At 57.9% G+C, this 14,226-nt stretch overlaps 3 protein-coding genes across 3 annotated transcripts; 1 reads left to right on the top strand and 2 right to left on the bottom strand.

The window, feature by feature from the left end:
* Positions 1-53: 53 nt before the first annotated feature.
* CcaverHIS019_0409330 (uncharacterized protein) lies at positions 54-3,101 on the bottom strand (the record flags this gene model as incomplete). The annotated part of the gene is made up of 7 exons (XM_060600823.1): positions 54-1,306; positions 1,340-2,231; positions 2,264-2,408; positions 2,445-2,711; positions 2,760-2,942; positions 2,978-2,990; positions 3,038-3,101. 7 exons carry the CDS (start codon positions 3,099-3,101, stop codon positions 54-56), a joined length of 2,817 nt encoding a protein of 938 aa, XP_060457378.1.
* A 4,982-nt stretch (positions 3,102-8,083) lies between these two features.
* Positions 8,084-9,061, bottom strand: CcaverHIS019_0409320 (uncharacterized protein; the record flags this gene model as incomplete). The annotated part of the gene is made up of 2 exons (XM_060600821.1): positions 8,084-8,679; positions 8,722-9,061. The coding sequence occupies 2 exons, from the start codon at positions 9,059-9,061 to the stop codon at positions 8,084-8,086; spliced, it is 936 nt and encodes a 311-aa protein (XP_060457377.1).
* Positions 9,062-10,871: 1,810 nt separating this feature from the next.
* CcaverHIS019_0409310 (uncharacterized protein) lies at positions 10,872-11,907 on the top strand (the record flags this gene model as incomplete). The annotated part of the gene is made up of 2 exons (XM_060600820.1): positions 10,872-10,899; positions 10,934-11,907. 2 exons carry the CDS (start codon positions 10,872-10,874, stop codon positions 11,905-11,907), a joined length of 1,002 nt encoding a protein of 333 aa, XP_060457376.1.
* Between the last annotated feature and the right edge of the window lie 2,319 nt (positions 11,908-14,226).

Raw genomic sequence — 14,226 nt, 5'->3', positions numbered from 1 at the left:
ATTCTTCGGACTGGCTGACACTCCACGCTACATCCTAGCCCTCAACACCCCCGCTACTCCTTGACGTACTCCTTCTTGAGCTCCTTCTGCCGGTTCTCCCACCGTCTCCGCTCGTCCTCCTCCTCGTCCATCAGCCCCAGCACGAGGTCCTCGGCGCCGCCATCATCTTCCACCGCCTGACGATACTCGTCCTCCCATCTATCCCCCCATTCAGTGTCCGTGTTCCCCCCTTCCGTGGGGGGTAGGGGGTCCGAGCTCGGTGCCGAGCTCGCATCGTCCTCGATCGTCGCGAATACCGTGTCGTCCTCGAACGATAGTGGTGTACCACCCACTGCACTCCGCCTGCGCCTCTGCGCGCGCGCGTACTCGCGTCGCACGGCGTCAATACCCTCGTTCAAGTTGGCGGCAGCTCGCCGGACCGGAATCGAGCCCCAAAGACCCGCTTTGGAGGGCGAGCCGTTCGGCAGCGCTGGTAACTGCGGAGATGGGCGCGAGTCCATCATCGAATGTAGTGCGGAGCTGAGAGGCTCGTCGAACGAGCCAGTATCAGGCGTCGTGGGCCGGTGAACCTCCACTTCGGGTCGGAACACAAGGCGTCGCGTTCTCGCTACCTTGTCGAGCACTGAGAGGGGTGAGAACTCGTCCGTCGGGATCGCAGAGTAGAACTCGACCTGGTGCGAGAGGTAGATTGAGGATGGGAGGATCCTGGGACTGGTGCTGTGGGTGCGGATCTCGGCGTGGTGGATGTTGGCTCGGCCGCTCTCCCGAGTGCTGGTGTACGCAGGCTTCGACGACTGTTTAATAGGAGGGAGCGCCACGACGTCCTCGGGCCCGCCGCCGCCCACTGGCAGCGCCCAGCGCGCCATGACGGCCGACTTGACGTCGAGATCGCTCTCGCTACGCAGACCTGCCTTCTGCCGCATCATCTCAGTCAAGTTACTGCTGAGCCGGCGATGAGCCTCAGCCGGCGGACTCGCCAACCTAGGCGCGATCTGGTGCACGGCTAGACGAGCGAGGTCGAGCTCTGCCTTGGCCGTGCGGAAAATTGCAATGTCCTGGCAGAGCGTCCCCTTCCCCAGAGGGTGGACGCGGAGGGCCGTGAACGTTGCGACCGCTTTCCCGCTTGGGGTCTCTGCCTCCGCCTTCTCCTTCAAGTTCTCAGATGAGGCCGTTCGGTATGGACGAATGCGGGCGGACGGCGCTATCTCGACAGAGAGTGGTGGGAGGATGTGCGCGTTCGTGAGTTTCAATGGTACATGGCTTGCGGCAGTCGGCTTGCCACCACCAGGGCAGACAGGAAAGACGTCTGCTGTCAGTTCAGCCGAATTGGCCAACTCACGGATTGTACCTCGCCCAGTTCCGACCGCCACATATCTACCGTCATGAGACCACGAAACAGAGCCGACGTTGGCAGGCGTGTTGCCTCGGCGCAGGACGTAAGTGTCCCATACTTCGCCCTTGGGCGGGCCAGGCCGTGCGAGCATCGCGCCGCGAGGTCGCACCTCGAAGATATGGAAATCCCGGCCGTCTGCTGGGGCCGCGAAGAGCCTTGTGCCATCAGGAGAGAAGTCGAGCAGCACTACAGGGTGGTTCCGAACCACGGTGGAGCGAGCGCCTTGTGTTGGCATCGCTGGGACAAAGTGGCGGATAGGGGGTATGCGGAAGTGCGCGATAAGCTCAGTCTCGGCGGATGAGCAGGGGAACAGGTCGACGATCTTGATCCACACACCGCCGAGCGGTTTAGCAGGCGCGATCTCCGTCCCATCCTCCAAGGGCCGGTTCTCGGCCGTGTCTGGGTCTGGAGGGGAAGCATTCTCCAGCACACGGTCGTTGGGCACACTCGACGACATGCGGCCAGAGCTAGCCTGGCTCGCGACCTTTGCGCCGGCCTTGAGACCAGCCCAGACCCCACGCGCAACGCCACCACCCAGCTCAACGGCTGAGTTGAGGATGGCGCCCTGAGTAGTCTGCGGCGCGGCTGTTGAACCCGAGCCCTGGCTGCTAACACTGCTGATGCGAGGGCGGGTCATGGACGCAGTAATGATCGAACCAAGGCCATGCGGGCCGGATGTTGCTGCTGGTTCGCTCGTGGCGTAGGCAATCAGTCGGCCAGAGAGGGCGGCTACAGGGAGCGAGCTCTGAGGGTGACCTGGAAGGCCGGTTACGGATGGCGCAATTGGTTCAAGATCCTTGTTGACGACATGAATAGAGGGTGAGGGGTGCGACATTGTCTGCCATCAGCTCCGCCACGTCGGCAACTTACAATTACAATAGCGCGTGCGGACGCAGACACAGAGGCGGCGACACCATTGCCGATGTCGAGGCGCCGGAACGCCTGCCCAGTACGTAGGCTGACAAGCGAGACGGCGAGGAGAGCTTGGGTGCGTCCAGACTCCGGTGAGAGGGTTCTGTTGTCAGCTACTTGTCTGTCCGCGACAGCTTACGCTACGGCAACAACGGGCCCGTGGTCGCCCCACATCCCGGGGTGGAGCAGACAGGCGTTGAGCACAGTCTCGCCCCGCGCCGCTCGGCACTCCTGCGCACCGGGAAGGGCCGAGAATTTAGCACCTTCAGCATACTCAATGCTTGGGAGGGATGCGACTTCGATGGGGGAGGGGAAGGTCTCTTGAGCATGAGGGTCGTCCGGGATGATGCCGTCGCTGAAAGCGAACACCTGCAGGGCGCGCTGCGCCCAGAGCAGCAGGACACGGCTGGTGTTAGTCTAACCGGAAGGAAGGTTGGGGAAGGTCGGAACTCACGTTCGGCCGCCGCCGAGGTCCGCTTCTGTCCAAGCGCCGCCCGCTTCCTCCACTGGAAGGGGGTTGACGCTCGGGCTCGAGCTCTTGGGTAGCAACGACTTGAGCGCGCCAACGCCTGCCATCTCCGAGATGCCCGAGATAGAGGGAAGGTTGCTGAACAAAGACGAGAGGGACTGTGCTTCGCTATCGTCAGTGATCGCGATTTAACGGAGGCTCACTCGACAGGTAAGGCTACAGTCAGCATCTACCAGTGCCAACTCCGGTGCACTCGCACTCACGTTGGACGGTGCGGGTGCGCCGCACAGCCCCCGCCGTCCGCTGAGCATGTTGCGGCGAGGGCATGTCAGGGTATGGGAAGTATAGTGTGCCGCGTGGCGGCAATCTGGTGAGGTGCTGGAGGTGCGTGGGTGGTGGAGGGACAGGTTACAGATATTTGGGTTGGATGGGAGTGTGGGGGAGTGGAGAGTGGGGAGTGGATTGTGTGGGTAATGTGTGGTGATGAGATGAGTACGATGAGGATGAAGAGGATGAAGAGGATGAAGGAGAGCGGCGCGTCCAAGTGGATGTGCAGTGGTTGATGTGGCGGGAGGGATGGATAGACGGGAGATAAGAGCGATCGGCAGCTGCCCTGGCCTCGTGGTTGGTGGCGACTAACGACTGGTTGGTGAGACTTAGATGTGTGGGGTTGTGCAGGTGTGACGTAGGTTTCAACTTGACCGGATATTCTGACTAGAGAGTGGATAAAGCGTGATGGCCGAGTGGACAGTTGACGAATGCACAATCCCACAAAGAAGAGGCAAGAGCAGTGTTGGTATGCAGACAAGACGAGGTGGGTGGCAAACACGGTTGTGTCGGACAAGATTCGGACGTCACCACACGCAAGCCTCCTTGGCTCAGGTCCCATGTCATATGCTCACCTGACCCATGGCCCAAAAGATGAGCATGACGTCGGCACAGAGGCGAGTCAGCGCCGTTGCCGAGCGCCAAGTGGCCGAGTGGGAGTGGGGGATGCATAAGATATATTCGATTCGGTGCACTTTGAGGTGCAAAGTGCATGGGCCGTTTGCGTCGCAGTGAATGGGGTGGCGCAGTGATTGCAGGGTGCAGATGTATACGGGATTCACGGTGGCGGTGATTGCGCTTCACTCTGATACACGAGACACGAGACGGCGGTTAGGGTTGGATCAATCGTCCCGGTTTGTTGGCACTAGAATTGGACTACGGGATCCTCTGGTCCTTGATCATGTTGCGAGTCGATCCAAATACTCATTTAATAACTGGTTAGTGGGTGGTGCCAGAAACCGCACCATATGTTCTCTTGGTTCTGTGACGGAGCGGAATGCTGTGGTCGTCTGTGACGTCGCTACAGAGAGCCAGGCACGAATGCGGAGACCTCTTTGTGGGAGAGCTGACTTGATGGTTGCTGATATTCCAGGCACCAAACATCCCCACATGCCGGATTCGCCTAGAACAGTCTCCATCCCACTCCACCAAAGCGAGCAGACACATTCTCATGACTTGCACGCTTACACCCATCACGCATGTTGGATAACGCGCAATCTGACATAAGAAAGCCTGACGTTTCGGCTCGCCCACGCCGGCAGTAGTGTTCCTGTCGAAGTCACGGGCGGGTGGCGCGGAGTTGAGCGTTGGACTCCGCTGATCCGCGGCCGCCGGCCCGGCGTTCGCCGTTGGCTTGGCATCGCGCCGACCCATCTCTCGCACCTAACACCCATACTCATACTCGGCAACCTCTGTCCACTCCAGCACAATCTGGCACCCTCTCTTCGCGGCTCACGATTGTGCTCAGGCATACTCACACGATTATGGTTTTTTGTGCATCGCTCGAGCGTCGGTGTTCGCCGCTCACCCCCAGTACGGCCGTTGGGGACAGACAAGACGTTCCCACACGTCCAGCTCGTTGGAGGGCCTTCATCGACGCGGCAGATCGGGGTGAATTGGATTGGTCGCCGGTGAGACTGGTTATGCAATAACATCTAGTCCGCGGCCTTGCTTCGCTCACGTTCGGGGCGCGCCGGCCCCGCTTAACCAGAGGCCGAAGCTCAAAGGTGCCCACGCTCAGCTTCACCTCTCAGTCCTGATGACATATCGCTCACCGACACTGTGTAATATAAGCCAATCCCTACTTGGTGTTCGGGAGGTGGAAAGCAGCGGCCCACGCCGCCGGGTGCCTCACCCTGGACCTGCCGCCAGGCAGGCTCACTGTTGCCTGCGGTCGAGGGGACCCGGACCTCCAATCATTGGCGTGAGACTACTCATTCGCGCGATGTGGTTTATGCGAAGGTGTACTCACTGCTCAATGGCTTGACCGGGACGGCGACTGCCGCCTCGCTCACATGCCCTGCCGCTCACTCGCGCCCCTGCCCCTAATGCGTCCTTACGAGGACACGCTGCGCCCTTTCATCACCGGCAAAACTGCAGCTGCAAATTCAATTCCTTGGATTGTCCAGCTGCAGCATTCAGGTGATCTGAATCGCTAGTGGTTCCTCTGAGCGATTTGAGTTCAATGGAGATGCTCGATCGCGATTAGCAAGCCTCGCTGTCTCCTTTTACGACGACACCGAGATACCGAGCTGTTCAAAGGGGCGTGGTAAGTGATTCCCAGACCGGGAAGGGCATATCAGCAATGCCCAGTGAGGCGTAGTGAGGGGTACGAGTCTTTCTCTCGGGAAGGACGCGGAGCTACTCTGCGGCAAGGGGAAGCGACTTTGAGGACGACGTGAAAATATGTGGCTCTCGCCGTCGGGACATGCCGCTCTTCACTGTATCCAAGGACATCTTTCAGTCGGGGTTGGAGTTGAGTGTTGAGTAATTGGTGATTGTGAGTGTTTGATGGAATTGTTGATCAGTTGACCCTTGACACGACCGAGAATTGACCTGAGTTCGGTATCCGGGTCTGAGGTGTCACGTTGCGTCGGGTCGTACTAAACTGCCAACCGCTTCATCCGCCACCTTGAGTCTTGAAGACTACCCTCCCGCACCTTTTCCCTAGATCCTGATTCAGATCGTCGCCCATGCCCGATCGTTCAGATCCCTCATTATGCATCCTGGACACTGAGAGCCAGCAACGCAGCCGGTGATATGATGTGAGTAAGCGTGTTCTTCTCGTACCCAGGGTTGAATTAAAGCAGCCTCGGCATATGACACGACTGCTTCCTCCGGGTGACATGCTTGAATCTGGTGTGTGATTTTTTGCGGTTGCCATTCAGGTAACCTGGGTGAAGCAGCTACACTGCCTCTCCTCGCCACACGTTGATGGTGAGATTGTGGGACCTCGAGCTGCACAACGTCTTCGGAATGGTTCTGCCACTGCTGCTGCACACTTCAACAACTGCTTCATTCGGGTTCCCTGATTTGCAGCCGATGCATCTGTACCTTCTGCCACGGACACGGGTTTCCCAATATCACGAGGTATTGAGGCAGTATCGACGACGAAACGACAGCGGCTGGTCCATTTCCTGAGTTTGTTGAGTGACTCACATCGAGGAAAGACTTGGTCACCGAGCGCACACCGAGACGCCACGCGGCTTTCCGGCGCGGCGGTCTCCAGCCCCTGTCATGTAAATGTATTAACCATCCGGAGCGTCAGCCAGTGAAAGACAGATCCTCAGGACTCGCAACCGCAGTGGTTTACGCGTACCGCGGAACCCGGACTGCCGCGGCCGTAGGTGTGTTTGAAACGCGATACCGAGCTCCCCCACCCCGGCTCCTCCACACTGCTCATGCGAGTTGCGACTTGTTACTTGCTCTGCACTTTTGCACTGTCTATTCCTGGCATTGTCGAATGGGAAGGACACTGGCTTTCGGGGCCACCACGCCGTAACCGAGATGGACTCCCCAACTCCGCTTCTCTTCACCGAGCTCAAACCGAGGTGCTCAGTAGAGATTTGTAGCGAATTCAATATATATCATACAATGCATGGCGAGATGGGCAAGCTGCACGCCGCGAACTGACAAGGACGAAAATGCTGCTAACGACTAGCAATGACTAGAGGTATCTGGACTAACATTGAATCTACTACTAACCTCTAGGCGAAATTCCAACCCCCCCTGTCCAACCCCCTTGACCAACATACCTAGCCACCACCCCAAACGACCACCCAATCCCTTGCCCTACCCCCGGCCCATGTAGCCACCTATCACAGAGCAACCCCCCCCACCCCCCACCTCCCCTGGCTGACATGACATGGCCATGGTCCGGACCGTTGAAGCATCGCGAAATGTAACGTATGGTCGGTGAGTTGACCGGTCACCGCCACAAAGGTTGTGGCTTGTCGCTTGTTTGGCGCCACAGACTAGACCAGACCCACCGACCACCGACCGACAATCCGCCACACGTGGGGAGCGCGGTTACATAGCAGCGTCGCCAGCCTGGCCAACCTGGCCAACTAACGGATTAACAGACGTCCCTGGGACCGCGACCGTTGCTTTGGACAATTGGACAACCCTGGACCTAACTTGGACCAGCCTGCACTCCCACCCCAAAATGATGCCAATGGCCAAGTGCTACCCAATGGCCTCGTCTGGCCGTCTGGCCAAACCAGCCAAACCATCTCGGCCCACAGTTTACCAGTTCACCGAGGTCACCAAGGCTCCAGCTAATCGCAAACGTCGCCAACCACAGTGCCACTGTGGAGCCAGGGTCTCGGCCCTGGCAGAAGGTAAGTAAGGTCGGTGAGCGATGCCCTGCAAATTAAGCGAGCTCCCACAGGACTGCATGGTCTGCAGGTTGAGTGACAACGCAAGGTTTTATCAGGCTCATCTGTAGGCACAGACTGCCACTGTTTGAATGTGTGAATGTTTGGACGGTTGAATGATTTTCGTCCGAATCCTCAGGACTGCAGGAGGCCTCCCGAGCTCCCGCTCTAAGAGGGTTCGGAGGGGCATGGAAGATGTGCATCCCCTGTATCTCCTGCATAACAGTGTCGGGAGCCCTGATCCTTCCGAAACAAACGGGCAATGCAAAAAAACACAACATGATGCATGCCATGACTTGTGGCCCGCGCCCTACTCCCTGCTCCCTTCTCCCTGGCGCGTGCGTGCTTGTCTCCACCTCGGTCACTCCTCAATCGTCCCTTCCCACGCATCCCTTGTCCAGCCACACGCAAACGATTGTGTGCAGAACAGCTCACCGCCGACCTCAACCGCTGGTAGCCGGAGCGAATGCTGAAACTGCCCGCCCCTTTCCCCCACCCTGCCTCGGGTTGCATGGGGACTAAGAGTCGGAATGAAATGAGATCATCGATCAAAACACATGCGGTGGGCATTGCGCCGAAAAATGCACGTGCATCCTTTGAGGCGGTTTAATCGCCACGGCCGCCCGTATGTGGGCGCTCTTCGCCCCCACCCTGGCTGGGTCTAGGCCCACCACCCATGCCCCGCATGCCACCCATGGACATTTCAACGTAGCGGGTCATGGCGTCGTCGACGCTGGGGCCGAGCTCGAGGTCAAGCTGGTTGCCGTCCGGCATGTGGAACGGCGTCGAAGGCATGGAAGGACCGCCTTGCCCAGGCCAACTGAGCGGCTCCGAGTTGGATGAGACGGGCGATGTTTGATGTCCGGGATGCGTTGGATTGGACGGGTGTTGGTGTTGGCGCTGGCGCTGGTGCTGGTGTTGATGTTGATGGGGGTGCGTGGGGATGCCTGTTGTGCCGTACGGGAAGCCGGGGTCAAAGGGGGGCGGGACAAAGTGCTGTGCAGTCGGGTCGAGTTCCATGTTGGGCCACAAGTGGGGCGGGGTGAAGAGGTGCTGGGGTATTGATGGCGAGGTATCCTGCGGAATGGAGGGGGAGGGGAGAGTATGTTCGGCGCGTTGAGACGGAGTCATGGTTAAGACTGGCGTGGTCGAGATGCGAGGCGACGTGCTCGTCAGCCGGTCGAGTTCGCCTTGCAACTCGGCTGGGGTCATTACGATATCGCAACAGAAAGGATGGAGCTCACCGACTCTGGCTTCGAGTTTGGCGACGGCGGCGCGAGGGTCCTCTGGCTCGGGCTCCTCGGGCTCGTTGTTCTCGTACACGCATTGGACACCGCGTGCGTCCCGTTCCGGATCAGGTTGGGTGCGGGCCAGGAATCGAAAACTGCGAACACAGCTCGAACAGTGTGGTCGAGCTGCATCGCATTTGATCCGTCGGCGACGACAGGTCAGGCAAGCCTGGTTACGGTGTAGCTGGTTAGCGGAGCGGTTGAGTTTACGAGGCGGCTTGTTGCGCGGGGGATCGTCACCTGGGCCCGTCGTAGCCTTTGGCGACGTGGAAGCCGAGGGGGAGGGCGAGCCCATCTGAACGGTGGGGAGCAAAGTTCGGTGACAGGGGCTGGGCGTGGCAGAGGCAAGTGGTGTGGGTGGCGGCGTCGATTAGGGGGCGGTAGTGGCTTATCGGGAGCGCCACTTTATCTATCTCTTCAAGTTATTACCACGAAAAGAAACAACAACCTCGGCTCGAGGCAGAGAGGAGGAATGTTGTGGTATGATGTCAAACAACAGAACTACTGGTGTTGACTCTTGTATCTTGTATTACTTCCGCAAAGATCCGGGGTGTGTGGCGATTGGGTGTGGGGTGTTGGGTGTGGGGGATCCTGGCAAACGCCACTCGGTCTTGATATCGTCCATCAGGTTCTTTCTTTAACATCTAGGCCACCGTTCTGTGCAAGCAAGGCGGTAACTCCCGCCTACATGCGGAGTGCTGGTCGGCGACCAAAATGGTGCATGACAGGAAATGTGGGAACGTGGTGTTTGCGGAGTCTTGGCGCAAGTCCGGTATCGGCCGTGGGCGGCCGGGCTGTGGGTGGGGGGGACCTTATTCTCGGGCATCGGGGTTCTCGGGGTCGGGCGGGAGTGAGTGGCAAGGGCCAAAGTGACAAGGGGAGCATGTTAGTTAGGGTGGTAGGTCCTGGGTGTCGATCATAGGTGATCAACTGATCGTGGCATGTCACTTTGGTATCCTCCTGGACCTTGGATTTGGCTCCGTACCCAGAACTTTCCCACTGTACCAACGTCACACTAACCCCTCATGCTGCCATGCTGTCATGCTGTCAGCGTGGCACTTACCACTCGATTAGAATTGCCCAGAAGAGTCTCCGCCAGGGACAAACTATGACAAACTGTGAACTCTCCCGTACACTTTTCGTAGGACACCGTTTCAATCAATCATCAGAACCACCGAGAATGTTCCCGCGAACAGACAGCTGTAGAATAGATCAGCCGTTTCGCAGATCACGGCGATCAACTGATACCGATGTGACAGATCTGACCAATACCTGAATTTCCTTGTCCTGTTGAGCTTGTGCTCCTCATTAGTGGCGATGCCACCAACATTCCATGCCATTTCGACAACTACTGGTCCCCCAATGCTACTCACGTCCCACATGATTCCTCAGGATTCTTAACAGGCTTGCCATGTGAAGCCCACAGTAGGACCGTCTTTACCCCCCTTGGGAATGCTACACTATGTTCTTGAGGACACCAAGAAAACGGAATATGCTGACACTATGTTGCCGCGACGGTCCCGTTAGTCTTTGCAAGACTCAGTGATCCAGATAATGCCTCGACGCACGTTGAATGTGCCTTGAGGTACCGGTGTTTGGGATTGGTTTAGCCGAATGGACGGCGTTCACATTAATTACGTTGTCAACGTGATTTCAACGAGTTCATTCCCATGTTTTCCAGAACGCTCGGCCAGACACCAACTCATCGTCTTCCATGTCAGCACAAAATACTCATATGGTGCCTGAGTACTGGGCATCAGTACAACAGCTAGCCTGACATCCAACAACGACGAGTGCCCATGTACGACCAATGGGCGTTTGGCTAATTTCATCGAGTGGTAGGCACCACGCCGATTTCGTATACATGTGGCGTCACGTGCTCATCGCGTGGCTCACCTCATCCTGAGCGCGCACGTGATATCATACGCACGTGATATCATAGCACGGTTCAGCACGGTTCAGTCCACTGCGCACTGCCGGAGGTCGGACCGGACTACCGGCCGGAATACGGCCCGGAGCGGCTACATGTCTCTCACCTGATACATATTGAGGCTAGTCTGCGTCTCTTCCCCACTCACAACAGCATCTAATCCATCTAATCCATCATGTCTCGCCCTCGTGTTCTCATCTGCGGTACGTTCTGTCACTAGGAAGCGGCTGACCCAAGCCAACCCCACCACCGGCCTCGTGTGGACCAAGGAGGACTGCGCCGACAAGTTCAAGGACATTGCCGATGTCGTGCAGCTCGACTCGTCGTCGCGTGACGCGTTCTTCAACGACTGGGACGCAAAATACAAGGGCGTGACTGCCATTTACCGGCACAACGACTCGGCGTCGGCCGTTGGTTTCTTCGACAAGGAGTTCATCGACCGCCTGCCGGGCAGCGTCAAGCTCATCGCCCACAACGGCGCTGGGTACGACCAGATTGACGTTGCTGCCGCCACTGCGCGCGGTATCGAGGTCTCGCACACTCCCAAGGCTGTTGACGAGGCCACCGCCACTGTCGCTGCATACCTCACCCTCTCGGCACTGAGGCAGTTCCACCGCGCCGAGACCAACGTCCGTTCGGGCAAGTGGAAGAGCGGGTTGATGCCTGCCCTCGACCCCGACCAGAAGACTGTGGGAATCGTCGGCATGGGTGGTATTGGCTCGGCATACGCCCGCCGCATGCTCGGTTTCGACATGAAGATCATCTACTACAACCGCCGCGAGATCTCACCAAAGCCCGACTTTGAGTGCACTTACTGCAGCAGCCTGGACGACCTGCTTGCCCAGTCCGACGTCGTGTCTCTCAACCTCCCCCTGAACGACAAGACCAAGAGCTCGTTTGGGCGCGAGCAGTTTGCCAAGATGAAGAAGGGGAGCGTGCTTATTAACACTGCGCGCGGTGGCGTCGTCGACGAGGACGCACTCATCGAGGCCCTCGACAGCGGACACCTCTTCTCCGCCGGCCTCGACGTGTTCCCAGACGAGCCCAACGTCAACCCCCGCTTGGTCGCCAACGACAAGATCACCCTCCTCCCCCACATGGGCACTGAGACCAAGGACACCCAGCGCAAGATGGAGCTGCTCGTCCTCGACAACATTGCGTCGTGGATCCAGGGCAAGGGCCTCCTCACCCAGGTCGCTGAGCAGAAGTAGGCCGTGTATTAGACGTTGCATGTATTTTTGGTCGTGTGGGAAGCGTGGGTTTGCTGTATTGGTTATCGGGCCTGTTTCAGCACATGTACGTGTACTAGCCAGTGAGGTTTGCACCGGTTCAGTTGACTGTGAGCGTCCGTGGGATGGCGAGCAAGCACTGTCGGAGCCCCTCGTTGATCGCCAGCCTCTGTGTCCAGCTTCCTGGGCCACTGGGAAAGCAGTGAGTCAATCTGTCCCAGCTGATCCTCGAATTGCCTCCGCAGAGCACATGCGTTTGCTGTCTTATGCTTGAGATCGGCGTGGAGCTGGCGCGTAAATGGATCTATGAGGGGCCTATCGTTAGCGTCCATCCCCAATCTGAAAGGCGGGATGTTGGCCGCGAGTGAGGCGAGGTCAGCGCGCAGCTTTTTCAAGTTGGCGTGGGGCGGAGAAACGTATTCGAATACCTGGAACACGTCAGCCTGTGAGGGCAGCAAGTTGGCCAGGTCTATGGCGACTACGCCTTCGTCGTCATACTCGCTTTCGCCATCGTTTTGGTCGTCGTCTTCGTCGTTCGAACCTGCGTTTTCGACTGCGTCGTTTACCTCACTGAAGAAACGCCGGCGGGTCAGCTGCGATCGCACCGAATTGTAGTGCATCATGGGAACACTGCCCTTCAGGCTGTGGAACGTGACTTTCCCCTGGAACATGTCGTTGTGATGCTCAGCGCTTAAGGGCCAGAACCCGCAGTCAGCCAAGTAACAGCGCAGCACCGGGCAGTTTGCCAACAGCACCAGCTTCCGAGTTGAGCTTGCTCCAGGCCGAGCGGGAAGTATCCCCCGAGTCGGCGAAGCGGGCCATCAACAACGTCGTCCTTGTCTCCAGATTCGAAAGCCGCCTCTCGCCATCGTCGAAAGCTTGGGCCGCGGTAGCCGTACGATTTCTCGTTGGATGAGGACCAACTATCCTCCTCTAATTTGGCCCTCTCGTCTTCGCCTCCAAAGTCCTCACACAGGCGGTACCGCCCCAACGGCGCCTCATCGGGTCTCGGAAAGCGATTCGAAATCGGACGCATCGCGATGATAGCCGTGTTGTCCGACGTAGTCGTGTTCCATGATTCGTCCCTGCCTGTACAATTCCCCTATTCTCATGATGTGACTGGGTTCAAGGTCCACGTTGGTATGCGGATCGGGAGGAACGTCCTGAACCTGGAAACTGAGAGCTTCGAACTTAGGCGTATTCCTGTGCGCGAGTTCTTGCTTGGGACACGTGACGCGTTTAGGGTTCCGCGGCACGTCGCGGTAGTCCATAAAAGAGTGCGTTAGAGTTGTTGTAGGTCAGGACGAGTTTCTGCATGGCGCGGGAGATACGCATCAGCTTTGCGAGATCGTCGCGGCCAGTACTGTGGCGGGAGGCAGGGAGAGACTTCCCATCGTTTGCGTCTGTGGTGCCAGCCGTGTCCCGAAGTTCGAGAGCCTTCATCCCTTTTTCGGTACTTTTGCGGATCGAACAGCGACGCTTTGAAGCGGAGAGTGACAAGGGCCTGGAGAGGCAGCGCAGAAAAACAGACGACGTGACTTGTCCCGCAATGACGCAGCTCATCCGACAGACGGTCCGCTGGGGCCCACACCGCCTCCTCACGGTCGCAGCGCAAGCTCCACACACGCTGCACAGTTGCCGCCGGCAACACGTTTGGCGCATCTCAGTTGGTCCACATTGTGATCGGGTTTGAGAAGGACCAAGTGTCATAGTACGGTGATGTGAACGGAGTGCACGATCCGCCTGCTGCAGCGGCCTTGAAGCGTTACTGTAAAGTATGCACGATGCATCAACGCGAGGACCCCTCCGACATGGTTGACTGTGCTTGGCAGTCTTGAGGGGGTTGCAGCTTGGCAGTCAGTCAAGGCCAGGTCTGGCGATCCCAGCATCGTGGACGTGCTGACGCGTTGACTTGTAAAGTCCAGATTGAGAATTGACAGGGGCCAACTGGCCGACTGGCCGACTGTTTGATTTGTTCTGTGCCTGTGACTGGTAATATACTTCCTGACCGTTCACATGTCGGTATGTCCACTTGTCACTTGTTATATGATAGCCGATTAGAATTGCCATGACTGCATATTGGAATGCGGGCGATGCTGATTGCAAACACTTGCAGAGACAATAGGTTACGAGTCAAGGGACCAAACGAGCTCTTCTCAACTGATCTGATCTGACGATCTCAGGATCTAAAGAGCCGTGGATAATTGATCACGTTAGATTAGTTTGTTACACGTTGCACTGTTCGTTGAGGGGCAAATCAAGGTAACGAGTGCCAACAATGCAAGCCACAGGCCTTAAAGG

The sequence above is a fragment of the Cutaneotrichosporon cavernicola genome (assembly GCF_030864355.1).
Source record: "Cutaneotrichosporon cavernicola HIS019 DNA, chromosome: 4".
Lineage (NCBI taxonomy): Eukaryota > Fungi > Basidiomycota > Tremellomycetes > Trichosporonales > Trichosporonaceae > Cutaneotrichosporon > Cutaneotrichosporon cavernicola.
This window is presented reverse-complemented; position numbering and strand designations above follow the sequence as displayed.